The following is a 27698-nucleotide window of genomic DNA, read 5'->3' on the forward strand; positions in this document are numbered from 1 at the left end:
TAACTTGCACTTGGAGATGTAGCAACGAACTGTGTTAACTGACAATGTTTTCCTGAAGTGTTCCCATGTGGTAATATTCTTTACACATTCACGTCTGTTTTTAATACAGTACCACCTGAGGGGTCAAAGGTCAGGGGCATTCAATTCTGGTTTCTGGCCTTGTCGCTTTTGTGCAGAGATTTCTTCAGATTCTCTGAATCTTTTGATGATATTATGGATCGTAGATGATGAAATCCCTAAATTCCTTGCATCTGTACGTTGAGAAACGTTGTTCTTGGACTGTTGGACTATTTGCTCATGCAGTTGTTCACAAAATGTTGAACCTCGCTCCATCCTTGCTTGTCAATGACTGAGCCCTTTGGTGATGCTCCTTTTATATCCAATCATGACACTCACCTGCTTCTAATGAACCTGTTCACCTGTGGAATGTTCCAAACAGGTGGATTTTAAGCATTCCTCAACTTTCCCATTCTTTTGTTGTCCCTGTCCCAGCTTTATTGGGACATGTTGCAGGCATCAAATTGAAAATGAGTGAATATTTGCATAAAAACAATAAAGTTTGTCAGTTTGAACATTAAATATCATATATCATATGTAGTTTATACAGTTCACTATAGGTTGAAAAGGATTTGCAAATCATTGTATTCTGTGTTTTTTGTGTGTTTTACACAGCGTCACAATAACATTGGAATTGGGGTTGTATATAAAATTTTTTACAAGTAACTAGTAATGAGTAACTAGTTACTTTTTCAGTAACTTCCCCAACAATCTGTTACTACAGCTACGACCACTACCACAACCTAGTCAAGATCTGTGGAGAAACGGCCCCAGAATTATGCTTTTTCCTGTGGCTCAAAGAATTGACTTTAAAGCAGCTCTGCTTGTGTATGTCTCTCCATGGCCTAGGTCCAAAGTGCATCTCCGACATGTTAGAGTCATATGAACCATCTCGCACACTGAGGACTTCAGGGACTGGCCTCCTGCTGGTCCCAGAGTCAGGACTAAACATGGGGAATCAGCGTTTAAGTTTTATGCAGCTAAAACCTGGAACATTCTGAAGATGTGAGACAGGCCTCTACTTTGATAATGTTTAAATCCAGGCTCAAAACAGTTCTGTTCAGCTGTGCATAAGAATGAAAGGTTTTTATTCTGCACTATTCTCTTTTAATGGTAAATTTATGATGATTATTTGTGATTATTTATGTTTTGATTTGTATGATTTTAATGTCTTTCTTATTCTGTAAAGCACTTTGAATTACCTTGTGTACGAATTGTGCTATACAAATAAACTTGCCTTGCCTTTTCAAGTTCCAGACAGTTTACTCAAAAGCGTACGGTGTGACTCCACTTCTTACCCGGCCAGGGGCGCTCCATCCACTCGGATGTGCGTCCTCTGCGAGTCCCTGGACTTCAGCACACTCTCCATCATCACTGTGCAGCCTCCTGGTTCTTTCCAAATGCACGCACACAGCAGCCAGGTGTCAGTTTGTGTGGGGGAAAAGTGTGCGTCCCGGTTTAACTCCAGCACAGAGCCTTAGTATGTCATTTTTAAGAGCAAATGAGTTAGTGACTTAAATAAAAACAAACAAACAAACAAACAAAAAACATACTGTGGATATTATACCTATAGAAATAAATAATGAATCTACTATTATAAATAAAATATTATGATAAGATTTAATGCCATACTGTGCACTTTTCTATCTCCATCAGGGCAAGTCAGAGATCAGTGGAGATTCTGCTCCGAGTAAGAATGCAGAATGTTTTTACAGGTGTGGAGACAAGCAGGTGGCACACCCCAACCACAAATGTTTGTTAGCTTTTTTATTTTCATTTTTTTAATCATACCAAAATCAGATTTTAGCCAGGACTAGAATCAAACTAGGGCTAAACCAGGACTAAACCAGGCTCTCAGATAAACCTCAGACACCTTCAGTAGTGAGACAGTTTTATTTGAACACAGAAGTGGATTATGTAGCAACAGAACAGACTGAATCCTCCACAAACATTTGAAAGTGCATGTGACAGGATATACTATTTCACTAAAACATAGTTAACATAAGTAGATTTAAAATTTTGTTAAAAGCCATACCAAGTTTCCACTAGTATTTCTGTTTTGGTGGTAAAGTTTATAATTTCACTTCCTGGTTGTACACGTGCAGCAGATGTGACATATGTAGAAATCATACTGTAAAGAAAGGCCAACACCTGTCTAAATGACATAATAGTTATGATTAGTCAAGTAAAAATAAATTACAACACCTTTATTTAGTTAAAGATTTAAACAGTCACAAAAATGCCTTCATGTGCATTAACACTTTGCTGTGTTTATTTCAGAACTCAGCCCTACTTCCTGTATTTTTGTCATTTTTCTCTCAAATGATGTAAAACATATGATAAATATTTAGCACAGGTACTATCCCACCAAACAAAGTCAGAATTAGATAAACATGAAAACCTGTCATATGCACTTTAATGTGTTTATCTCAGGCTGAGAGTCCAGTGCAGAGGGTTAAAAATGTCACAGCAGATTTGCAAAACAGTGAAGAAAAACTCTGACCAGGAGAGGGCACTATAGATTCACACCTCATTATTTTAGTTTATTAGAAGGAAGTTGCTATGTTGGAAAAAAGGATGCAGTTTTCAGCTAAAAATCTCTTACAAATGTACAGACAGCATGCTGGACTCAAACAGGGATTCAGGGCGTTTCAGACAGAATCTAAAAAAAATACACTTTTTCATTATAAAAGTTGTTATGTGTTGGGAATCATTTGAGTTTCTTGGTAAATGCATATGAGTGAGATCAGATGAAGCAGAGTCAGTATTCGGTGTCATTCTGTTTTTATGAGTCAAGTTCACAAATGTTTCCCTGATCATTTCTATCAGTCACAAGGTCCATTCTCCCGTTGTATTTATCCAACCACAACACAACATCTGCTGCTTAACCAGACATGGACCTCAACGTCTTGTTACAGGTGACATTTTGAAGACTTTTCTCCATTCAAAAAATACAATATTTAGTTTTAAATTGTTAATCGCTATGGTAACTGTAGGTTTTTCATCATTCTGAAATGCTCTTTCCTCATTTGAAGGCTTTTGAGAAGACCTCCATGAAGGCCTTCCCCATTTAAAAGATATAATACTTTGATTTGTCTGACACAGGGATATAGGACAAGGGGAGGGCATCTGACACACAGGGATGTAAGAGGATGGGAGGGCATCTGACACACAGGGATGTAAGAGGATGGGAGGGCATCTGACACACAGGGATGTAAGAGGATGGGAGTGCAACTGACACACAAGCCACAGGAGGATGCAGGAGGCTAGGGCATCTGGTGTGATTCTCAGAGGGCGGTGTGCACGTAGTTGGCCGGGAGCATGCCTGACTGGCCGGTCCTTTGCACGGTGCCGTACATCCAGCCCTCATCGATGTGCTGGGCGTTCACGATCACGTCTCCATCTTTAAAGGACACCTCATCGTGGTCCTGCGCAGCGTAGTCGTACAGCGCCCGGTACACGCGCTGCACACGGAAGACAGGGTGGTATATTGCATTACAAACATTTGAAGCATATTAAATAGAAACTTTATAAAATACTTTATAAAGTCTAGTACAGGTGTGTAAAGGTGTAACAGGAGTGCATAAGTATAACAGATGTGCATAGGTGTAACAAGTTTGTATAAGTGTAACAGGTGTAAAGTTTATTTCTGTCCCGGTTTAGTCCTGGTTCAATCCTGGTTCAGTCCTGGTGTAGCCCTGGTTCAGTCCTGATTTAGCCATGGTTTAGTCCTGGTTCAGTACCGTGTTGGGGGCATGTGGGGGGGAGGTGACAGATCTCACTGAGGACAGACTCGTCTGGTGCATATATCCGTACTGCTGCTGTTGCGCCACCTGCTGGTAGGCCCCGGGAAGCACAGGAGCTGTGGATTAGACAGAAACACCATGAAAACAGAGGAGTGCTATGAGCTGTAGGGGCTGCTCTCCTCCTGCTCTGAGTTTGGGTTAAACAGTGACACACACACTCTGTGCTCCTCAGACCCTTTCAAACTCCTGTGTGGGAATCACAAGCCAAAGTCTGGACACATTCCAATCACTTCTGGTTTAGATAAAGGGTTATAGTTGTGGTAATCCAGTTCCACTGATGTAAATTAGAGATATGCAATTAATCCAGTGATAATAAAGGTTTAGCCCTAATAGTCTAATGGTCAGTGATCAGTTCGGTCTTTTTAATTCAGATGTCTGCAGCCAATCGTCTGCCAGTAAAATACTGTGGTTTGGAGCACACATTTGAATGTTTCTTGTGTTAATGACAGTGATTAAAAGTTTGTATTGTTTATATAATACAAATTTACATTTAAAGCTATTTTTAGTTGTTTAAGACAAACAAATTTAAATCAAGATCGATCAATATATGGGGAAAATATGATTTCTTTTGGTCATATAGCCCAGTCTGTTGTACAGAGTGCTGCAGGTATTTTCCATGGAGGTGTTAAAAGTAAGAACTGAATGATGTGTCCAAACTTTAACTTGATGTTTTAGTTTCAGATGTGAGAGACACCACAGCACAGAGAAGGCTCACAAGTAAACCAGACCTGTGGATAAAATTAGGCTTATTTTATACCGGGGTCAGTGATTCTCAGGTTCTGCAGACGGACTGTGAAGATGTGGTTAATATAGGTGTGAGACAGGTGAGTACAGGTGTGTATAAGTGCAACAAGTGTGTACTGGTGTGTATAGGTGTACCAAGTGTGTATAAGTGTACCAGGTGTGTATAGATGTTTACAGGTGTGTAACAGGTTTCTAAGTGTAACAAGTGTGTATAAGGGTGTGTACATGTGAGAACAGGTGTGTATAAGTGTAACAGGTATGTATAGTTGTCTAGAGGTGTAACAGGTGTGTACACATGAGAGCAGGTATGTATGAGCATAACAGGTGACTCATAGGTGTGTATAGGTGTACAGTGGGTTCACTCTTGGTACAGTTTTGGTTGTAGTTTTGTACTGGTGTCTGCACTGCTCTGGTCCCACAGCTCAGAGGACATGTGGTTAGTACAGGACAAGTGTAACGTGTGTGTGGGCGTGTGCAGGTATAACATATATACAGTGGGTTCACTCTTGGTGCGTTATGGTTTTGGTGTAGTTTTGATTCTTGTTTTGTACCGGTGTCAGCACTGCTCTGGTCCCACAGCTCAGAGGACACAGACTGAGCTCGACTCTGAGGCAGTGAGCGAGTCTGTCTGCGCTCCACACGATCTGAGACAAAAACCAGGATTTAGTCTAAGGCCTTGTTTAGTCCTGGTTTAGTCCTGATTCAGTCTATGGTTTAGCCCTGGTGTAGTCCTGGTTTAGTTCTGGTTCAGTCCTGGTTTAGTCTGTGTTTTGTCCTGATTGAGTCCCTGGTTTAGTCCTGTTCGATCCTGCTCTAGTCTTAATCCTGGTCCTGTCTTGATTATTCAAGACAAAACCAGGATTAGGATTAGAGCAGGATCAAACCTGCTCTAGTCCTAATCTTGGTTAAGACTAAACTTCTAGTCCTGGTTTAGACCTGCTTTAGTCCTAGACCTGGTTCAGTTCTAGTCATGGTTTAGTCCTGTTCAGTCCTGGTTTAGTCGTGCTTTAAGCCTTGGTTTGTCCCTAGTCCTGGTACCAGAAATGCGTCGCAGACTCTTGGACTGGATGTTGTCCTCCAGAGGGTCAAAATCAAAGATGGATCCTGGGTCTGCTCTCCAAACCTTCAGGTCTTCAGGACCAGAGAGAAAACACTCCAAATGTTTAAATTCAACAGAACTGTGCAGCCTGATGAAGGTCTATGCCTCAGATTTTAAAATAAATAAATTAATCAAACATTCAACAAAATCATTCACTGTAAAGAACATATGGTGTTTTAAGATGATGAGCCTCAAGGCTCCCAAACTTCAGTCCAGGACCCCCCAATAACAACCCTCCAACAGACACAGGCCCAACTGTGAAACAGTGATAATAATTTTAGAACATGTTTAATTAGGTTTAATGTTACTTATTTGAGTTTCAGTTTTCCATTAAAAATTAAAAGTACCATGTCATAATTCTTAAATATATTTTGAAATCTGATCCCGACTTCCTGGGGGCACTGACTTGCACTTTGGAAAATACTGGTTTAGATATTTTTTTCTGATTTATTTGGACTAATATTGTTTATAGTTTAGCTAAGATAAAAAAATAAAATAAAACGTAAAAATATGTACACTCACTGTCACTATTTAAAGCAGATCTGAAATGTCTTTAAATAGGAGGTATTATGAAAAAATCATCCTTTTTTTTGTTTTCTACCATCTTATAACTTTGTTCCCTCATCAAAAACATGTCTGAAGAGGTTTTAAATGTCATCCATGCACGTTTGAGTAATCTAGTTATCTTTTCTGGGCCTATTCAAACCCTCCTTATGGTTAGTTGTAAGATTTTGTGCAGTGATTCGCCCACAAGCCTACATCACCCATGCTCCCACACTTGACAATGATACAAACCTGTTAAAAAAGCTATTTTTGTTAGACAATCCTTCCTTAAACAGGAATGGGAGCCTAAAACATAATCTCTCCCCCACCTATAACTCCATCCTCAGACCCAGAACAATGAGAACAATAGCAGGGTCATTAAAGGTTGAATAGAGTAGTTTCAGCTGAAACTGGAGAAAAGAGATGTTTACAGTTTCAGTGTGGTTAGCCCCTCCCTATTCAGACAGATGTAAGGCAGTGTCCAGCAGTAATCTGACCAGAACTGAAGAAGCAGCGTGGATGAGCAGCCAAACGTCTTCACTCCTACAATGATTTTTCCAGTTGACAGATTTAAACTTCATCTTTTGCTATTCAAAACTGTACACAACAACTTCACAAACCTGATACAACGTGCAGCGGTTTCATTAGTGGGATGCACGCTAATTGTGTTGTGATAGCGCTCTGAAGGGGGAGAGACTTAACGCAGAGAGCAAAGGATGGCGAGACTCAGAGCGCCAAAACTTATAGAACATGTTAATACATTGTTTTCAGCGATTATAGCACCGTAGCAATTACTCAATTCAAATTAACATATTGTATCTTTTGAATGGAGAAAAGTCCTCATAAAATCCTTTAAATTAGGAAACTATCGTTTGCCTGACACCTGTGAGTAGTAGTATATTTATGGGTTATATTTGACCATTTACCCCTGTGCTGCTTATTAAACTCTGATACTGACCCACGATGATGCCCCCGGGCCTTCTGTCCATGTCCACACTCTGGGAATGTGTCCCTCGGCTGAATCCTGCCTCCCCGATCATCTGATTGGCTCTGTGGTAGCGCTCCATCCCCGGCTCGTCCAGTCCCAGTGCAGATCCTCGCCCGCGGGACCGGTCGAAGTCCTCATGGTACTTGGCCTTTGGAGAGCAGAGAGACTGGGTCAGACTGGAGTCAGTACAAGACCAAGATAGTCCAATAATGTCATATATTTATAAAGTAGTGCATTCACTCAGTCACACAGGTGCATTTGGTCAGAGGTAAAACACAAAAGTGATTTAAAGTTAAATACAGATCTGTGAGGGAATCAAACCTGGACTCTGCTGGCACCTGCTACAAAACAGAAGAAACAGAACAATTAGACCGGGTTCAGTCCTGGTAAAGTCCTGCGTCAGCCCTGTTTAAGACCTGGTTCAGTTCTATTTAAGGCCTGTTTTAGACAAGATTTAGTTTTGGTTCAGTCTTGGTCCAGTCCCATTTTAGTCCAGTTTTAGTCCTGGTCCAGGCCTGTGTTAGTCCTGGTACAGATCGTGTGCATTAGTCTGGTGATCAACGGTGCCACACGTTACTTCAGTGCTCTTCTCTCATTAGCTCCACCTCCATCGCTGATGCTGTGTTACCATGGAGACAGCGTCCTGGCTGCGGCGCACTCGTCTGTACTCAGGTGTGTCCAGGTGAGTCAGACTCCGCCCCTTCAGCTCCTGCAGGCCACTGCGGTACTTTACCTGTACATACAACACAGGGAGCAGGTTTAGTCCTGGTATAGAACAGGTTTGGACCAGGTTTAGTTTCTTTTTTAGTCCTGGATTAGTCAGTCAGTCAGTCTAGTCCTTGTCCAGTCCTGGTCTGGTCCTGGTCTGGTTTTGTTTTAGTCCTGGTTTAGTCCTGGTTCTGTCATGGTTGAGTCATGGTTCAGTGTTCATAAACTGTTCATTTAATGTTGATTTAGTCCTGCTTCAGTCACGGTCTGGTCCTGGTCTAGTCCTGGTCTAATCTCACATTGCTGATGTTGTCCTGGTTGCGTCGGACTCGTTCCAGTTCTGGGGTCTCAGTCACTGGAGTCCCTCGGCCCACCTCCTCTTTATAATGAACCTACAAAGAAACACATTACAAAAAAAAGTTTGATGTTACTGTGAGCAGTACACTTATCCATGATGAGTATGTCAAATATGTAAAACAATTTACATTTTTTTCATTGTTTTTGTTTTATGAAAGTGCTAAACTGTTCTAAACTGGTACAAGTAAACAACTAAGCTGTACTTATGAGTAAACTGCTCTGAAGTGCTATGAACTGTACTAAAGTCAGACTTACATTGCTGATCGTCTTGCTGTTCTTTCAGGTTGTTCTATAGTGTCCCAAAGCATTCAAAAGCATTTTAAACTGCTCTAACCAGCTAAAGTGTTATAAACTGTTATAAACTGTCCTAATGCGATCGGAAGTTTTCTAAAGTCACACTTACATCACTGATCTTCTTGCTGTTCTCTCGGGCCAGCACAGTCTCTGGAGTCTCTGGGACTGAAGACATGAGTCCTCTCATTAGCTTAGAGTCCCAGCAGTAACGCAGCTGCAAAGAGAGAGAAGGCGATTAGGGTTAGACACATTTTTAGCCCCCCCCCCCCCCTCTGCTCTAAAAATTTACCTCTTGATTACACTGTACTTTCATAAGAAATATCCCAAGGTAAATTCACAAATGCTGAACCTGATCATTTCATTAGTGACTACTAGACTAATACAACAAAAATCTGCATTTTATCACAATGTTAATTTTAGATGCCCACATCTGTATTAAATATTATTGGCCTATAGAATGTCATCTGAAACCCAGCAACAAGAACCAAGGTTGGAGTAGAAGATTCCAGTGCACTCAAATCTGGCCAAGTATTTGTGAGTTTTTCAGTTAAACTGAACTCACAGTGCTGAGGTGTCTCAGGTTTAGTTTAACTGGACTCACAGAGCTGAGTTGTTTCTGGTTGTTTCGGACTCGTTCCATCTCAGGGGTGTCTGGGACCAAACTGTAGCTGCTCCTCAGCCTCTCTGCCTTGTCTCGGTATTTCTTCTACAAAACACAAAAGATTCAATCATGTTAGTGAACAGTATACACTCCCACCCTGACACACTGTTGCCCACCAACTAACTAAACCTGGACTAAACCAGGACTAAACCAGGACTAAACCAGGACTAAACCAGGACTAAACCAGGACTAAACCAGGACTAAACCTGAGCTGACCCTTGAGTACCTGACTGTAGATGTCCTTAACATAGGAGGCGTGCAGGAGCTCTGGAGTGTCTGTGACGGAGCCGTACGAGTTTTCTCTGAGCTGCTCTGTCTGTTTGTATGATTTCTATAAAAACACATCAGCAGAATACACTTCTACTAACAAATACACATGACTGCACAATACTAGGACTAAACCTCTAAAGGTTTAAGCCCCTTAACACAGAACCTAGTCCACAGTGAGGATGTTGGTGTTTGTTTGAGTGAGAGGAGAGTCAGTACCTCGCTGAGGATGTTGGTGGCGTTCTTGGCTCGGAGCAGATCCGGAGTCTCCTCTAACCCGGCTCCTGATAGGCCCCGCCCCCTCACCTCCTCCAGGTCCTTCCTGTACTCCTTCTGAACATAGAACAAACTCAAATTTACTGAGTATAAACACATTTTTATATAGTCTAGCCTAGTAAATAAAATTATTATATTGTATCATTGTATAAATTATTACTGAAACAGCTTTACAGTAACACATTCGCAAGTAAAACACAAATTGTTAGCAAAAGACAAAAGTACAGCTCTCAGTTTTACATGTAATTTTGATAATCACAGATAATATTATGTTTGAGACATTTTTTAATCCTTAAGAAAGAAGTACATGATTACAATTCATCACTTAGTTCATTCCATAACTTTACACCAATAACTGAATCACATCTTGATTTAACCTTTGTTCTTACTTAAGCATATTCAAAAAGTTTAGTTTCTTTAAACTTTTAAAGAAATTCTGTATGCTTTTTAGAATTATATTATTTTTTAACTCCATAATGAATCTCTATATGAATCTGTTGTGATACTTCTGAGTTTATGGATTTAACAACAGGAGGAGCAGTGAGAGTTAAACAGGAGACCAGAGACTGCAACTCTATCTCTGTCCACTATCCTACTGATCTGCCATGTGTTTTAATGTGTGTTCTGTTTTAATTGTACAGTTGCATCAGTGCACCTGACACAGGGCTCGTGCTAAAGTGGTGCCTGTGTGTGTGTGTATGCATTAGCTCTGTGCATTGGCCCCTCCTCCATGCTTAAGTCTGAACCTCGCGTCTGGGCACAAATGATCTGCACTTACACTGGACACGCGTATCAAAGCATTAGGGGCATTAATGCTTGGGCATGGTTCCATTGAGCCAGTGTGAGTGCTCCTTTAAAGTATTTTAGTTCTGCTTTGTTTGAACCAGTTACTTAAAAAGATTACAGTCTAAACTCCAGTAGAGTGGAGTCAGTACCTCACTGAGTATGTTGGTGGCGTTCTTGGCTCGGAGCAGATCAGGGGTCTCCTCTAACCCAGCTCCTGACAGGCCCCGCCCCCTCAACTCCTCCAAGTCCTTCCTGTACTCCTTCTGGAAAACACAACATACATGGTTGTCATGGTCATGGTTGGCCGCTCTTGTGGCCAGCTGGCCGGCATACTGAGCTGAGTTTTTATACTTTAAATTAAACTACATTTTTAATTAACATTTGAGATTTTGACTCACTCAAGAAGTGCAGCATGGGACATATGTTAAGGATTATTGGATCATGTGATTTCAGCAGTTCTCCTCAAACTACCCTGACTCTGGATCTGATGAGCCTACCTGTTGAGCTGCACAGAGACTTTTCAAATTCAAATTCAAATTCAAATTCAATTTATTTGTAGTCATTGTCACAGTACAACAAAATTGCATTTGGAGCATCCCATAAAGTGCAAACCCATAAATAATAAATACCCCTTAAACCCAAGTGTAAACATTGACCCAGTGTGGCTTCAGTACAACATGAGACAGTTCTTGTAGCAGCATGATGGTGTCAAGTAAGGTGCACAAAACATGACATACAGACAGGGACCTGAGAATGATGACAAAATGCAACAATGCAACCAGTTCAGTGTTATTAAGAGTTGGATGTGTTTTTTGTCCGTGAGAGGGGGGCAGAGAGGGTTGAGAGGGGAGAGGGGCAGAGTTCAGGAGCCTCACAGCCTGTGGATACAGACTGTTGGCCAGTCTGGTGCTGATTTCTGGCAGAGTCGTTCTGATGATTCTCCTTTTGTTTGAGCTTTTCTATTATTATTGTATTTTACTGCTAAAAGTGCTTAAACTCCCCTCGCAGACAAATACTGTGAAACCGGTTGATTGTATAACAGGTAAGCCTGTGCCACAGTTGCCCTGGGCCCCGATGGCTCTCCTTCTGCACTGAAATATTCAGTATTGAATGACGGAGTCGAAATGTACAGCAGAGGATATTTGTGTATGGAGCAAGAGGTCAGTGTGTAGATGCTGTTATAGAAGAACAGTACCTCAGTACAGCTACTGTATATGTGTGTGAGTAAAGAGGAGGCAAGGCATCTTGTACAGGCATTATTCTGATTAGGATTATGAGGATGTCCTAGATTGTTTGTACCTGACTGAGGAGAGAGGAGGCGAGACGGGCCGTTTTATATCCTGGAGTCTGGTCCACCTCCATCAGAGGCTTCCCTTTAATCTGCTCGTCAAAGTCTTTACGGTACTCTCTCTGCAAGAACACAAGAAGAGATCTGCTATCAAACAGCTGATCTGACCTGTACAGGAGACATCTAATGTTTAAAACAGTAACAACAAGGAGCTTCACAGGTCATCCTCTGCTCCTCCTACCTCACAGGTCATCCTCTGCTCCTCTTACCTCACCGCTCATCCTCTGCTCCCTCTTACTTCACAGATCACCCTCTGTGCCTCTTACCTCATTGGTCATCCTCTGCTCCTCCTTACCCCTTTAGTCATTTTTTGCTCCCTCTTATCTCACAGGTCATCCTCTGCTCCTCTTACCTCACAGATCATCCTCTGCACCTCTTACCTCAAAGGTCATCCTCTGCACCTCCATACCTCACTGGTCATCCTCTGCTCACACTTACCTCACAGATCATCCTTTGCTCCTCTTACCTCACTGGTCATCCTCTGGGCCTCTCTGGACACTTTGTAGGCTTCTGTGTCGGAAAACTCCATTTGTGAACGGCCTTTGTTCTTCTCGTACTCTTCTTTGTACTTCACCTGAAACACAAATTATTCAAACCATCAGATGCCCTCCCTGTGCATCAGATGCCCTTCCTGTGTGTCAGATGCCCTCCCTGTGTGTCAGATGCCCTCCCTGTGTGTCAGATGCCCTCCCTGTATGTCAGATGTATATATGTATATGTATGGGATTTTATTCTGCTCAATTTGTAGTTTAGACTTCTATAAACAAGTTCTGACCTTGTGTGTCAGATGCCCTCCCTGTGTGTCAGATGCCCTGCCTGTGTCTCCATGAGGTCTTATTATTATTATAAGTAAAAGCTTCTAAGCCTGTAGTTTAGACCTCTACAATCATGTTCTGAAATGGATGGATGGGATTCTTGGTTTTCAGATTTCAGTCTTCTATAAAGTAAGCAGTGTGGATATTGCCAAATTATTTAAATTAAAAATAATAATACTATAACATATGACACAGAGGCAGCTTAATCCCAGAGCACAGACCTGTGAGTGCAGCACTGCGTTGTCCTTATGGTGGCGCTGTTCCGCTGTGTCCAGAACCATGTGATACTGAGCCTTGTTCTGCTCATACTGTCGCTTGTACTCCACCTGCAAATCACACATACGTACCACACCAAAGTCCTGCTTTAAAACTAGTTTAGAATTAGTTATATATTTGTTCTTATAATCTAGCCCCTCCTTGATCAGTTAGGTCCTGGTTTAATTTTGGGTTAGCCCTGTTTTAGTCCTGATTTAGTCCTGATATGATCCCAGTTTAGCTCTGGTCCTAGATTATGTTTAGAACTATCTTAGTCTTGTCCTAGATCACATCTGATTTAGTCCTGAGTAAATACTGGTTTGGTCCTGGCTTAGTCTGGGTTAGGTGCTGGTTTAGTACTGGTTAGGTCCTGGTTTAGCCCTGATTGAGTCCCGGTTAGGTCCTGGATTAGTCCTGGTTCTGAACTTTTTTATGTGTTCTAATCTAGTGCTTGTTACGCTGAGCTCAATTTGAATTTGGAACAGATCTTAACTTGATCTTGCCCATACATAAAAGCCCTTCTGGTGACAAGGTCAGTGAATGAGCTCCGGCTATAAGCACTATGATCATCGGGCTGTTGTGCTACAGTTAGTGTTTTTGTATCCGTCCCTATTCAAATAAATATATAAATGTACGTACATTGCTCTGCAGTTTGGAGGCGTGGAGGACATGTTGCAGCTGCAGCAGGTTTGGGACATCACACCCAGACTCTATTCTCTGAGACGATTTATACTTCACCTGTTGAAAGAGACAGAGAGAGGTAGAGTAACAGAGGGCAGGGTCAGAAGAGCAGAGAATGTAGAGGAGGAGCAGATGGAGCAGAGAAAGCAAATGAGAGGGTGAGAGGAGCAGAGGATGCAGAGAAGAGGGTGAGGGTCAGATGGAGCAGAGGATGCACAGGAGAGGGTCAAATGGAGCAGAGTCTGTGTTTTTTTATGAAGCAAAACAAAACGTTATGTAACATCTGTGATTCATTCCTCTCTCACTCTTCTTTGCATCTCTTCCACTCTCTCTTTTTCTCTCTTCCCTTCTCCTCACTCTGTTTTTCCTGTTTCCATCTCTCTTCTCTCCTCTATTCCCCCCCATTTCTTTCTCTGTACTCTCTCCCCTTTGCTCCTTTTCTCTTCTCTCTCTATCTCTCCTATAATTCTTTTTCTTATTCCTCCCACTTCTTTTCCCTCTCTCTCCTCCTCCTCTACTCATCTCTCTCTCCATTTCTCTCTTCACTTGCTCCTCCCACACAGCACATTGACAGTCTCTTTGTATCAGATTTTTAGATTCACTGATTTAACCAGAGCTTCTCCAGGAAAAAAAAAAAAAAAACATGCTGAAAAATATGCAAAGCTCTCACCGTTTATAAAAAGTACAGACAACAATGGGAGTAGATCTTAATCCAAGTTTCAGTTTAGACCTCAATTAGTCCTGATTTAGTCCTAGTTTAGACCTTAAAGTGGCTGTACAAAGCTTTTGTCCATGTATTTGAACAATATTGTATATTGTATAAGCAGCTCTTGAGGTCTGCTGTGTTCTGTCTCCATCTCATTTTATTGTGTTTAATGATATGCTAGTTTTGATGTTATCTTACAAATTGCATCAGATTAGGATGCTAGGAATCTCTCAAGGTCTGCTGCAAACTGTTTAAAATGAAATAGTTCCTGTTTTCATGTTTTGAAGACAGTAAAAATCAGGGACAGTGCCTTTAATTGAATCTAGACCCAGTTTAGTTGTGGTTCACCGATAACTCCTCTGTAGTGTTCTGACCTGTGATGCCAGAGCGCCTGCAGCCTGAGTGTGTTTAAAGGAGACACACTCCAGAGGGTTATAACAGGGCTTGTGTCCCCTCAGCTCCTCCAGCCCCTCTCTGTACTTCACCTGTGCAACAATAACAATCACATAACCACTCTGTACTTCACCTGTGCTAGAAAACATTACAAAACATAAATGTGATACGTGAGTAATAGGCTAAAGTGCAGTTAAAACTTTACTCACTCATTTCAGTATTTAATAATTCACCTATGTACACCTGTCTGTACATGGCTGATGAGATTAGAGGTCTGCCTGCACTTGTCATACCTGGCTGTTGAGGTTGCAGGTGTGCTGGGAGTGTATTCGTCACCTGTCTGTTCCTCTGTGTGTGTGTCCTATGTGTCTCTGCTCCTGTCATACCTGGCTGATGAGGCTGGAGGTTTGCTGAGCGTGCTGGATGTCAGTTCTGGAGAGCAGAGATCCGTCGCTGAGCACTGGAGCCTTAGAGCTGCTCTTATAGGCCACCTGTGAATATAAATATAAACTCATTAGTTACAGTTAAAACCACACACTAAAGACTAAAAAGTTTAAGGTAATATTGTCCATTCGTGATCTTTGAGGTTAGTATCTTAGTGGTTAATCTTATATTGCAGATACAAATTCATATGAAAAAAAATACAGGTGTACTATGTAAGTCTTTTTTTTTTTTTATTGAATTACAGGTGTTTATATTGCTCATAAATCACCTGCCTGTCTCCCAGGAGATTAAATGTTTACTTTTTGTTAAATGTTTATATTACACAACATTGACTCTTGTGAGCTTTAAGCCATGTTCTAATATTGTGACCTCCTCAAAAACACACCTGGAGTTGTGTTTTTCATTCACATGTTTGAGTAACACTAACACACTTATTGTCTACAGCTGTCTACATCTCCAAAGCTCAAAATGCTCTGTTCTACCTTGTGATGTCATGAAGTAGTTTTCAAGCTAACAGCTCCTTTTATATCTTGTTCAGCAGAGATTGGCAATTCTAGAGCTGAAATTATCCAAATGATGAAGGTGTATGGATTTTAAGAAGACAGGAGCACTTCCTGTATTACCGCATGACATCACAAGTTGGAGTGTTTTCTGAGAATAACTCTGCCTAAAAATGCAGGATTTGTTTGTTAAACATGTGAATGAAACAAAACACAACTCCAAGTACGATTTTGACGAGGAAACAAAATTTTAACATAGATCAGAAAATAACATAATATGGCCCTTTAAGGTCATACTGTGGAATATTTTAGTTACATAGTGCATCATTAACCCAACTATAGAATGATACATGAATTACTACAATTATTATTATTATTATTATTATTATTATTAAAATGTGTAGCTAACATTTGTATATTATTTGTGTAACATTTGTAATATTTGCGTGGGAGTTTGCTGCTCTGATTCAAACCTCAGATGTGAATAAATCATGCTTCTCTGACTCAGTCTCTGTTGTGTTATGTAACTGGCCCCTGCACTTTCTGGAGCTGACGAGGGTTTAGGGATGTGGTTGTCGTGGAGACGGTGGTTATGTGATGCGGTTGTCGTGGAGACGGGGGTTATGTGACCATAGACTGTATAAAGAAGTAGACTCAGAGAGTGTGATGTCACCTGTAGCATTCTGTTCCAGCCAAATGAAGCTAATCAAGACGAGCAGCTATAGGGGTGAATTTGGACCCCAGTTCCACATTTGGAATTCTGACAGCGAGTATCATAGCAACCAAAGAGCCAACCCGGAGCGAGGTATTTCCCTTCCCGCCCACACTGCTGGTTAAGCTAACTAATGCTAGCGAGAGCGACATTGGGGCTCACTGCAGCAGTTACAGAGAGAGGGCCCGTGGGTTTTCAGTGTAAAGTGGATTGAAGCCAGAGTCAAGGGAGCCGTAATAACGCCCATGCTCACTTAGCAGGTTAGCTACATACATTTACAATATATACAGCCTATGTATGTGACATGGGTGCTGTAGATGAAGTAGTCATGGCGGCAGTTGTGACAGTGATGCTTACGTCGCTGGCGAGTTTAGTGGCGTTTGAAGCATTCAGGATATCAGGTCGATCTGGAGCAGAGCGGAACTGATGCAACTGCTCACGAGACCTAGTGTAGTTCACCTGAAAGACAGAATGCAGAACTAAACCAGGACTGATCCAGGGCTTAACCAGGACTAAACCAAGACTAAACCAGGACTGAATCAGGACTGAACCAGGACTGAACCAGGACTGAACCAGGACTAAAGTAGATCTAATTCAAGACTGAACTAGGACAGAATCAGGACTAAACCAAGATTAAACCAGGACTGAACCAGGACTAAACCAGGTCTAATTCAAGATTGAACTAGGAGTGAATCAGGACTAAACTAGAACTAAACCAGGTCTAAAGCAGGACTGAACCAGGACTAAAAACAGAACAAAAGCAGGACTAAAGCAGGACTGAACGGGATTGAACCAAAATTGAACCAGGACTAAACTAGGACTAATCCAGGACTAATCCAGGATTTAACCAGACCTGAAACAGAACTAACCTAGGACCAGGACTGAAGCAGGACTAAAATAGGACTGAGCCAGGACGAAACCAGGACTGTGCCAAGGCTGAACTAGGACTAAACCAGGACTAAACCAGGACTAGATCAGTTCTTCTCACCTGACTCTGGTTCTTGGACACCTGGAGGGCATGTTGGACCTGGGGCGGACTCTGGAGGCGACTGTAGCTGCTGCGCCCCTTCTCTCTGTTGAACTGCTCTTTGTACAACTTCTGCACACACACACACACACACCCCCACACCCACACACACACACACACACACACACACACACACACACACACACACACACACACACACATATTGGAGACATTTATTGGAGACTGATCCTAACTTTAACCATAGTCACCATTTGCCTAATCTTAACTTAAACCTAAACCCTAAACTTAACCTAAACCCAAACCCTAAGCTTAACCTAAACTCTAACTTTAATCTATTTGAATCCAGATCTGAACATTAAACCATGTTGCTGATCTAATAATACAGGAGGCAGGTCCCCATGTTTTAAGTGTGTACAGACTTTAGTGCCCATAATCTGATACCTGCTTCCGCACACACACAAAGCATTTTGAAGTATTTGTTATGTGTGTTTCCTCTTTTGTCTTTATAAGTGTCTGGAGTAGGCAAACTGGGTGAGTTCTCTGGAGTGAGGTTGCTCCTCTGGGTCCTTTGGGTGTCAGTAGGTCACTGTGTCACTGTGTCACATCTGCGCTCTCTCTCCTCACGCTCCAGAAAACAGTTTAAACAATAATGCTGCATTCTGTCAGTCACCCTCCTGCAGGCTCTGGTCTTTCAGCACCGTTCCTGTCCAACTCTGTATCAGACATTTACCACGTTTACTTCTCTTCATCTATCATCTCCAACATGTTGTGCATGGTCAAAGTCCCCTCTGTGGAGAGGGGGGAGGTGTCTCGAAAGAGGGAGGAGGGAGAAGGAGGCGGTGTCTCGAGAAAAGGAGAAGGAGGGAGAGGGAGGAGGTGTCTAGAGAGAAGGAGAAAGGGAGGAGGTGTCTGGAAAGAGTGAAGAGGGAGAGAGAGGAGGTATCTGGAGAGAGGGGCAAAATGAGGAGGTGTCTGGAGAGAGAGAGGAGATGATGGGAGGGCATCTGACTAACATCACTCTGTGTTTTGGAGAGTTCTTTGTTGAAGACAGTCTCGATGGTTTGAGGCATATGAGAGTACAGGCTGCAGACCGCCTCCCTGCGGCTCTCCTCCGAGTATGCCTTCTGTGGAGGAACAACACAATCTCCAGTCACTATCTATCGATCTGTCTGTCTGTCCGTCTATCTATCCAGTCACCATACATTTGACATAATGAAATAAAACAGTTTAATGGAGGAGGTGTGTCTGTGCACAGACCTGGCTGCAGAGCTGGGATGCCTCTTTGGCATGTTGTGTGTCCTTGGTCTCAGGGAGCACAGAGTACAGGCTCCTCTCTAGCTCCTTCTTACCCGCTTTGTACTTGTTCTGAAACGCAAACAGTAAATATTATTCTGTCAAAGTGAACCAGGAGAACTAGAGAGAAAGGCTGCAGCATGACCTCTGACCTCAGACAGAACCTCCGACACCTCCTTCACAAACTGTGTGGTGAGAGTCTGAGGCAAAGCAGAGAACAGGCTCTGGCTCTGCTCCTCACGTGCCTTCCTATACAACACCTGAAACACAAACAACCTAATAAGTATAAGTGACTTTAGTGAGGCCAGACCTCTTTGTCAAAGCCTGATCGCGTTGATCTCTGAAGTTAAGCAAGACTGGGCCTGGTTAGTACTTGGATGGGAGACTACTGGGAATACCAGGTGCCACAGTGGTTTGCCAGTGGCAAAAACTGACATTGTGTGCTTGGGCTAGGCACATAACCTACATTGCCAAGTCTGAATGTCGCATGTGCGAGTGCCGGTAATGGGAGAGGTGCAGATTTGCAGCCTCACTTCTGTCAGTCACAATTGTAGTTTACCACCACCGAGTGTGGAGTGAATGTGTAAAGTGTCTCAGAGTGTCCAAAAAAGTGCTATATATAAATTTGATGAGGAGTGTTTGGATTTTTGGACATAGGACAGGAGATGATTTTTTGTGAGTACTTAAGTTCTTTTCAGTCTCATCTAAACAAAGATAAAGAGTGCACAAACCTCACTCTGTATCTCAGACAGGTGCTTGGCGAGCTCTGTCTCTCTCGTCTGAGGTAGAACGTGGAACTGGGAACTGCTTAGGTCAGCTCTGCTCTGCTGCTTGTACACAAGCTGCACACATAGATAATATTAAATCATACTTTTATACCATTTAAACCAGTGTCTGTCTTCCTCTGTCTGCAGCTTGTACCTGGCTCTGCAATTCACTCACGGCTGAAGCAAACCTGGTCTCTTGTGTCTCAGGGAGCTGACTGTAGAGGGTGCTGCTCAGCTCCTTCTGACCCTCTCTGTACTTCACCTGAGCACACACATAAGGCGGGAAGGGGCAGGTGAATGTGTATCTAATATAATTAGGTCAAAATAAAAGTGCAATACTTATTTCATCAGCAGCTTGTTAAAATGCAATATGAAGCAGCGCAATATTGGGGTGTGTGACTTACAGGGTTCTAAATGTCTTTTGTCACTCTCTGGCTTTAATGTTGCTATTAAATGTTTGTACTAACATCACACAATAGTCCCTGATGCTTTACTTGTTCACCTGTGTAAATAGTGTGTGCATTTTTAAAGTCTGTGCAATAAAATCCACTTGTATGTACCTGCATAGGGCTGTGTGTACTTGTGTGTTTTTGTGTTTACCTGGCTCTGCAGCTCGGTGACCTCCTTGGCGTGTTGGATCTCAGGGGTCAAGGGCAGATGGTGAAACAGACTGTTACTCGCCTCCTTTCTACTCGCCTCTGTGTATTTGGCCTGGAACAACAACGTGTCTGTGTAATCTCTCTGTTGCCCAGGTAAGGTCTACAACTCCATCCTTAAATCCAAACCAAAACCAAGGAAGCAATAAGGAAAGTCGGACTATACTAATCGGTGTCAGATCACTCATTAGGGGCACGAATGATCATGCAAAATATGGCTCAGGGACACCTTAGGGCAGTCCAATGGACTTCTTACTGTAAACAACTAGGATGTGCAGTGACTCACCAGTCTCCGGTCAGAACTGTAGAAGCTACTTGGATAGGTGGCTAAATATTCACTATAAAAAACATTGTCCGGTAGACAGAATTCAATTTAATTTTGCTATTTATACAAAGAACTAAAGACAGAGACAGGCCTGAATCCACTTCCCATGATGCCATGCTCTCACCTGGCTCTGCAGCTCAGACACAGTTTTAGCAAGGGCGGTGTCAGGAGTCTCGGGCAGCTGGGAGTACAGACTGTGGCACAGAGTCTTCAGACCCTCCTCTCTGTACTTACTCTGAGGACACATACAAGAAAGTCAGTCCTGTTTAAACATGTCATTAGATTTCATGTTTGTATAGTTTAATGATGTTTACATCACTGCTGAGGTCGGCCATCTTGGAGGCCAGCTGCGTTTCTGCCGTCTGAGGGAGCTGAGAGTACAGGCTCTGACACAGGGCCCTCTTCCCCTCTTTGTACTTCACCTGCAACAAGCAAACATCAGTACAGCTCTACTCCTGTCTGCTCCTCTGGCTCTGCTCCTGTCTGCTCCTCTGGCTCTACTCCTCTGGCTCTGCTCCTCTGGCTCTGCTCCTCTGGCTCTGCTCCTCTGGCTCTGCTCCTCTGGCTCTGCTCCTCTGGCTCTGCTCCTCTGGCTCTGCTCCTATCTGCTCCTCTGGCTCTGCTCCTCTGGCTCTGCTCCTCTGGCTCTGCTCCTGTCTGCTCCTCTGGCTCTGCTCCTCTGGCTTTACTCCACTGGCCCTGTTGCTGTCTCTTACCTGGCTTTGTAGTTGGGTAATCTCTTTGACTCGTTGCGTCTCAAGAGTTTCAGGAAGTGTGTGGTACAGAGCATTACTGCAGTCCTTCTTCATCGACTCTTTGTACTTCACCTGCACAAATATTTAACACACACACAAAATGGAAAAAAGAGGGGTTTATTTAAGAATTTGCTGATATGTTGAGAGTAACCCTAATTAAATCCAAACCAGACATTAAAATCAACCAAAACCAACCACAAAAAACAAATAAGCTACTGAGTACTTTAAAACAGTTAGCATTGTCACTTCCCAAATGGTGTCAGTCATGCTATTCCATTTAGCCACATTGGAGTGTCCTGTATCAGAGGAGACACTCAGATAAAGAGCTCAGAATAGACCCAGGACTGGTTTATCTCACCACATCGTGTGACTGACATAAACAAGGACACTGCGCTGCTTTAGTCCTGGTCCAGTTCTGGTTTAGTCCCTAGTTTAGTAATGGTCCAGTTCGTTAATGAAACCTACCTGGCTGTGTGTCTGTGCCATGTCTTTCACAAACTCTGTGGTGAGAGTCTGAGGCAGAGCAGAGAACAAACTGTGGCTCTGCTCCTCACGCTCCCTCCTGTACAGCACCTGACACACAAACATTTCATATTACATTCACAAAGACACAATTTGTCAATGCAAACAAAAAAAGAATGACCTAAATATGGACCTTAGAATCCACCGAAACTCTAACGCAACAAAAACATATCTCATTTAAACCATTCACAAATTTCTGCTCATAGAATATTATTATACTGTATCAAAACAAGTCGTTACCACCATTACTGTACTGGATACTAGTGCTAATAAAATCATTCGGTAGGTAAAGTTTGATTTGAAGTGTGTGTTTAGTCCTTGCCTCGCTCTGCAGCTCAGACTGGAGTTTGGCCTGTAGAGTCTCTGAGGTCTGAGGGAGTCCAGAGAACAGAGTCTGGGCCAGAGTCCTCCTCACCTGCTCCTTATACTTCACCTGAGGGACACAGAGACAATACAGGACTAAAGCAGCACTGTGATCAGACCAGAGCCAGGATGCTGGCTCAGACCTGGTCTAGTTTTGACCAGGATACCCTAGTCCAGACCTGGTCTAGTCCTTACCTGGCTGTAGAGGTCCTGCAGGGCTTTGGACAGCTGTGTCTCTGGAGTCTCTTTCAGCTGATGGTACAAACTTCTGCAGCTGGAGTCCTGTTTGTACTTCACCTGAGAAAGCAGACAGATATGTCAGAATACGGATCTAAACCAGGACTAACCAAGGTCTAGACCAGGTCTAAACCAGGACTAAACCAGGACTAAAGCAGGACTGACCTTGCTGAAGATCTGGGACAGGGCTTTGGCGTGGACTGTCTCTGGAGTTTCTGGGAGCTTGGAAAACAAACTAGACGCCCACTTACTCCCACTGTCTCTGTACTTCACCTGAAACACAGGAGTGAGCCTGAATAAATGTAGTAATACTCCAAGCAGCATTGTAGCAGCAGCAGTAGTAGTTGTAGTACCTGGCTAGTGATGTCAGACACAGTTTTGGCTCTCAGAGTCTCATTGGTTTGTGGGAGCTGAGAAAACAGACAGCTCTGCAGCCGCTCCCTATATTTCACCTGAACAGAAAGAAAACAAGAACCAGGACTAAGCCAAGCCAGGACTAAACAAGGACTAAACCAGCATTAAACCAAACTAAACCAGGACTACACTAGGACTAAACCAGTATTAAAGCAGGACTAAACCAGGACTAAACCTGAACTAAACCAAAGTTCTACTTTGACAGTGTCAGTGACAGAGTTGGTACCTGGCTGAGGACCTGGTTGAGTTCTCGGTTGAACCTGGTCTCTGGGGTCTGGGGGAGCAGGTGGTACAGACTGGAGCTGAGAGACTTCAGACCCTCATGTCGGTAGTGCCTCTGGAAATGACCACAATATGAAAGATACATTTAGAGAACTCCAAAACGACTACTGTTGTAAGCGCACATTAACGAAGCAGTAAAAGTGAGGCTAAAACAATAGCTGCTAAAATCTGTTGATGACCTGCATAATCAAGGACTAAACCAAGACTACTACAGGTCTCACCTCACTGCAGCAAGAAACCAGGAAACAACAGGACTACGCCAGGACTAAACCAGGACTAAACCAGGATTAAACAAAGACTAAACCATAACTAAATCAGGTCTATACCAAAAATAATCCAGCACTAAACCAGGCCTAAACTATGACTAAACAGGGTCTAAAACAATACTAAATCAGGACTAAACCCGGTCTAAACGAAGACTACAGCAGGATCAAACCAAGACTAAACCCAGTCTAAACCAGGACTATAGAAGGACTAAACCAGGACTAAATCTGGTCTAAACCAGTTCTAAACCAGGTCTAAACTCAGTCTAAACACGGTCTCACCTCACTGTTCAGTCGACCACTCTCTCTGGCCTGTTGTAGCTCCAGAGTCTTAGGTAGTTTTGTGAACAGAGCCTCCTGGAGCTGCTGTCTCGCCTCCAGTCGGTACTTCACCTAAGAACAACCAAAACTCACACAAACTCTGGCCATTTTAACCAGGATACACGGCCCCACCCACTGCCCACTTTGACTGGCAGAGGAGGCTATTTCTACTCTTACTGCTTCCTCTGATTGGCTGATTCTGCTGATGTCACTTATCAGCATGTCATAGATAGCGAGAGACAATCCACAAGTGGATGGACTAGAGACGTTCTAAAAGTTATTCAGTTGGAGAAGAACCGCGAGGAACTACCAGGAACAGACAGTTTTACCCAATCAAAGACATGGATGAGAACCATGAGGAAACAACGCCTGTGACTATCCCAGACACTTGTTTCTCTGTCATGGTTCAAACATGAGAGAGAAGGGATTAAGTAGGTGGGGTTTGGTACATTATTCTGTCTCATTTTAACTGTTTTCTGCTTGTCTGAAAGTAGAATGGAATGCCCCACTGTATGGTATTACACTTGTCTATCTACAAGGTGATAAAGACGACAGGTCAGATCTCTGCAGAGACGACCCTGCTCACAGTAGACTAGCTAAGCACTACACCAGAACTAAACCAGGAGTAAACCTGGAGTATACCAGGACTAAACCAGGAACAAGAATGCATGTTTTTCAATGATTTTTATGAATAAAAACACCTGAAATTAAATAAATGCAAGATATGTTTAACTGTGGAACATGAAAGCCAAAGCATTTCTATGGAGACAAGTAGATAGCTGACCATCCAGGAAAGTTACCAGTTCTTAGTGCAACAACATAAACATTTTTCCATCTGCATTATTAACTTTATAAAGGTAGTATGATAATGACAGCTTTGGTTTTAAAGGCACCTCAGCTGGCTGTGTGAATGTTCCGCAGTGTGACTTTACTGTACCTGGCTATGTGTCTGTGCCATGTCCTTCACAAACTCTGTGGTGAGAGTCTGAGGCAGAGCAGAGAACAGACTGTGGCTCTGCTCCTCACGCTCCCTCCTGTACAACACCTGAAAAACAAATGCACATTACATTTCATTTATTTTCTATTACCCCTTCCTCACCACATAGCACCCTAACTCCTCCGCTACAAAACCTGAAACATCAGCTACAATCCCATGAACAACTACACATCTAATATGAAAAGGGAGTAGCATACGAGGCCACACAAGGACTAAAGTATAACTAAATCAGGTCTAACTGTGACAAAACCAGTGCTACACCAGGACTGACCAAAGACTGACCCTGGTCTGAACCAGGACTGAACTCTGGACTAAACAGGATTTAGTCAGGACTGAACAAGGACTGAATCAGGACTGAACCAGGACTATCTTGATTAAACCAACAGTGATGGTCCATACCTGGCTCTGGATCTCAGACATGTTTTTGGCAAATTCCGTCTCTGGGGTCTCGGGGAGCAGATGGTAAAGTGGCTGACAACTCACTTCCTGTTTGTACTTCACCTGAAAAAGAATCAGAATAAATATACTATACATAAATATTGATACTGCTCTGTCGGAAGTAGAGATAAACCGATATACTGGTTGGCTGATATATCGTGCCGATATTTGCAGTTTTTAATGCATTGGCTGACTGCTTTAAATCTCCAGCACAAGCCGATTAAAACAACCGCTGGGCATGAGTGACAGACATGTCATTTCTGTTCATTAAATGTAGTTTAAGAGACGAGTCACGAGGACATATTATTGTGTTATGTTATAATATTGTCCTGCACTAAACTCATGTGGGATGGAGCTTTTGTGGACACTTCTCCGTGGGCAGAGTGCAGGTTATCGACAGCTCAGCCAAACTTCACGTGGTTTCAGCTCTGCCCGAGTGTATTTGTATTCAGGTCTGACTTCCTCAAGCAAAGCCCATACACCCACAGTAAATCCCCGCCTCCTGGAGACTTGAATCCTGAAGGAACCTACTAGTGTTTAGCTTTAGCATCGACATGGCTTTTCTTACAGGGGCGGAGGCACCTTTTCCTCTCTCACCACTGTCCTCAGTGTTCTCACGTTAACATGAATTGGTTCACAGTAGAATAGTAAAATTAAGCTGGGCATGTGCCTGGAGCCTCTTTAAAACGCAAAATGCGGTTACTGCACTCACTCTGTCCCTTGTGCGGTGTGATTGATCATACCGTGGTATTGCAATATTGAGGTTACCACGCAGCCCTCACTCTTTTTGTACTTTGCATGTACTTACCTTGTATTATGTGTGTACTTAGCATTTACTATGTATGTACCTGGCTGAGCAGCGGTGTAAGCGCTCTGGCTCTCTCTGTGTCCAGGGTCTGAGGCATAGAGGAGTACAGCGCCCTCTTGCCCTGCTGCCGGTACTGCACCTGCGCCACAGGTAACAGGTTAAACACAATAGTTTACAGATATTATAGTTAGTAGTTAGTGTTTTTGTACCTGGCTCTGGATCAGGGACAGCTGTTTGGCCCGAAGCGTGTCCAGAGTCTGAGGTAGCGATGAGAACAGGCAGGGACCAGCGCGCCCCCTCGTGTATTCCACCTGAATAACATGAAAACCTTGTGTCAGACTGGACCAGGTCTAACCAGGACTAATCCAGAACTACACCAGGACTAAACCAAGACCAGGCCAGGACGAATGCCGTCTTCCTGTACTCCTGCACATCAACAGTCCCTGTCTGAGGCTGGACAACAGGCTTGCACTACATCACTGATGAACTCAGGTTCCCATGATGCCTCCCTCTCTCACCTGATTCTGCAGAACTACAGCTCCCATGACACAGGGTGGACACTTAATGCATGTTACACCAACTACAGTGTGCTGTGATGTTACAGGAAACCATTCAATTATTTTAGCACAGCCCTCTGGCGGTCAGTAGTGATGAAATAAGACTACAGCTCCCATGATGCCTCTCTCTCACCTGACTCAGCAGAGTGGAGATCCTCTGGTTGAACTCAGTGTCTGCGGTCTGAGGGAGCTGAGAGTAAAAGCTCTGAGACAGTCCTCTCATTCCATCCTCACGATATTTCACCTGAGAACACAAGTAAGAAAAGGATTTAAACAGATCTAAACAAAGACTAAAGTAGGACTGAAACAACTCTAAGGCCCTTCTAAACCAGATGCCCTGGTCCTTGTCTGACCTGGCTGTAGAGATCTGTGAGTTCTCGTGCCTGCTGAGTTTCCAGAGTTTCCTGAAGTTGATGATAAAGAGGACGAGACAGAGCCTTCCTCACAGACGCCTGATACAAGCGCTGTGGACAGAGACATGTGAGGCCACAGACACAAAAGACAAAGACATGTGAAAACACAGACACAAGAGACAGAGACATGTGAGGATAAACACAAAAGACACAGACACAAGAAACAAAGACATGTGACGACACAGACACAAAAGACACAGACATGTGAGCACACAGACATGTGAAGACACAGACAAAGAAACAAAAGCATGTGAGGACACAGATACAAAAGACACAGACAGAAGAGACAGAGACGTGGGCAGATAAATCAGATATGTGAGTGGATGTTTCAGATTTTCACATTGATTACATTGTACTTTCCTATGAAAGGCAAATGCACAAATGTTGAACCTGATGATGAACAGAAAAGAGAGGAGCACCTGGCTGAGGAGCTGAGCGGCCTGTGCAGCGTGTTCAGTCTCCAGTGTCTCAGGTAAACTATGGAACAGAGCTGGCTGCCTCCAACTGCTCCTGTATCTGACCTGCAGCACAAAAGGAGGGCATCTGACACATCTGATACACAGGGAGGGCATCTGACACATGTGACACACATAGAGGGTATCTGACACACAAGGGCACATCTGACACACAAGGAAACATGAATATGGGAGGCGATCTGACACACAAGGATACAGGAGGATGGGAGGGCATCTGACATACAGGGCAGAAGAGGATGCAGTACCTGGCTCTGCAGGTTGGAGGCGTCCTTGGCGTGTTGTGTCTCTAGAGTCTGGGGCAGCACAGAGAACAGGTTGACCCTCTGCTCTTTCAGACCCTCCTCTCTGTACTTCACCTGAGACACAAACACTTCACGTTAAAG

At 43.2% G+C, this 27698-nt stretch overlaps 1 protein-coding gene across 8 annotated transcripts in view; it reads right to left on the reverse strand.

Moving 5' to 3' along the window:
• Positions 1-1933: 1933 nt before the first annotated feature.
• The window catches only part of nebl (nebulette), a 63246-nt gene continuing 37481 nt past the window's right edge, over positions 1934-27698 (reverse strand). Inside the window, exons 1-31 of one of the 8 annotated variants that reach the window (XM_055230300.1) lie at positions 21690-21766; positions 21186-21296; positions 20784-20891; positions 20594-20704; positions 20089-20199; positions 19643-19750; positions 19453-19563; positions 18874-18981; positions 18686-18793; positions 18442-18552; positions 17429-17539; positions 16798-16899; positions 15171-15275; positions 14766-14876; positions 13644-13742; positions 12971-13075; positions 12401-12508; positions 11886-11996; positions 10736-10849; positions 9744-9857; positions 9484-9588; positions 9198-9302; positions 8706-8810; positions 8245-8337; positions 7866-7970; positions 7208-7385; positions 5646-5738; positions 5159-5251; positions 3801-3919; positions 3313-3521; positions 3209-3236 (exon numbers count right to left, since the gene is read on the reverse strand). In XM_055230300.1, the coding sequence (XP_055086275.1) occupies positions 3345-3521; positions 3801-3919; positions 5159-5251; positions 5646-5738; positions 7208-7385; positions 7866-7970; positions 8245-8337; positions 8706-8810; positions 9198-9302; positions 9484-9588; positions 9744-9857; positions 10736-10849; positions 11886-11996; positions 12401-12508; positions 12971-13075; positions 13644-13742; positions 14766-14876; positions 15171-15275; positions 16798-16899; positions 17429-17539; positions 18442-18552; positions 18686-18793; positions 18874-18981; positions 19453-19563; positions 19643-19750; positions 20089-20199; positions 20594-20704; positions 20784-20891; positions 21186-21296; positions 21690-21710 (3261 nt within the window). In that variant the 5' untranslated portion in view covers positions 21711-21766 and the 3' untranslated portion in view covers positions 3209-3236; positions 3313-3344. Of the gene's footprint in view, positions 3522-3800; positions 3920-5158; positions 5252-5645; positions 5739-7207; positions 7386-7865; positions 7971-8244; positions 8338-8705; positions 8811-9197; positions 9303-9483; positions 9589-9743; positions 9858-10735; positions 10850-11885; positions 11997-12400; positions 12509-12970; positions 13076-13643; positions 13743-14765; positions 14877-15170; positions 15276-16797; positions 16900-17428; positions 17540-18441; positions 18553-18685; positions 18794-18873; positions 18982-19452; positions 19564-19642; positions 19751-20088; positions 20200-20593; positions 20705-20783; positions 20892-21185; positions 21297-21689; positions 21767-27698 lie in introns of those variants that run through there. The other 7 variants (XM_055230299.1, XM_055230302.1, XM_055230303.1 and 4 more) reach the window with 7 other exon arrangements.

Source organism: Periophthalmus magnuspinnatus, chromosome 20, assembly GCF_009829125.3.
Source record: "Periophthalmus magnuspinnatus isolate fPerMag1 chromosome 20, fPerMag1.2.pri, whole genome shotgun sequence".
NCBI classification, from domain to species: domain Eukaryota; kingdom Metazoa; phylum Chordata; class Actinopteri; order Gobiiformes; family Gobiidae; genus Periophthalmus; species Periophthalmus magnuspinnatus.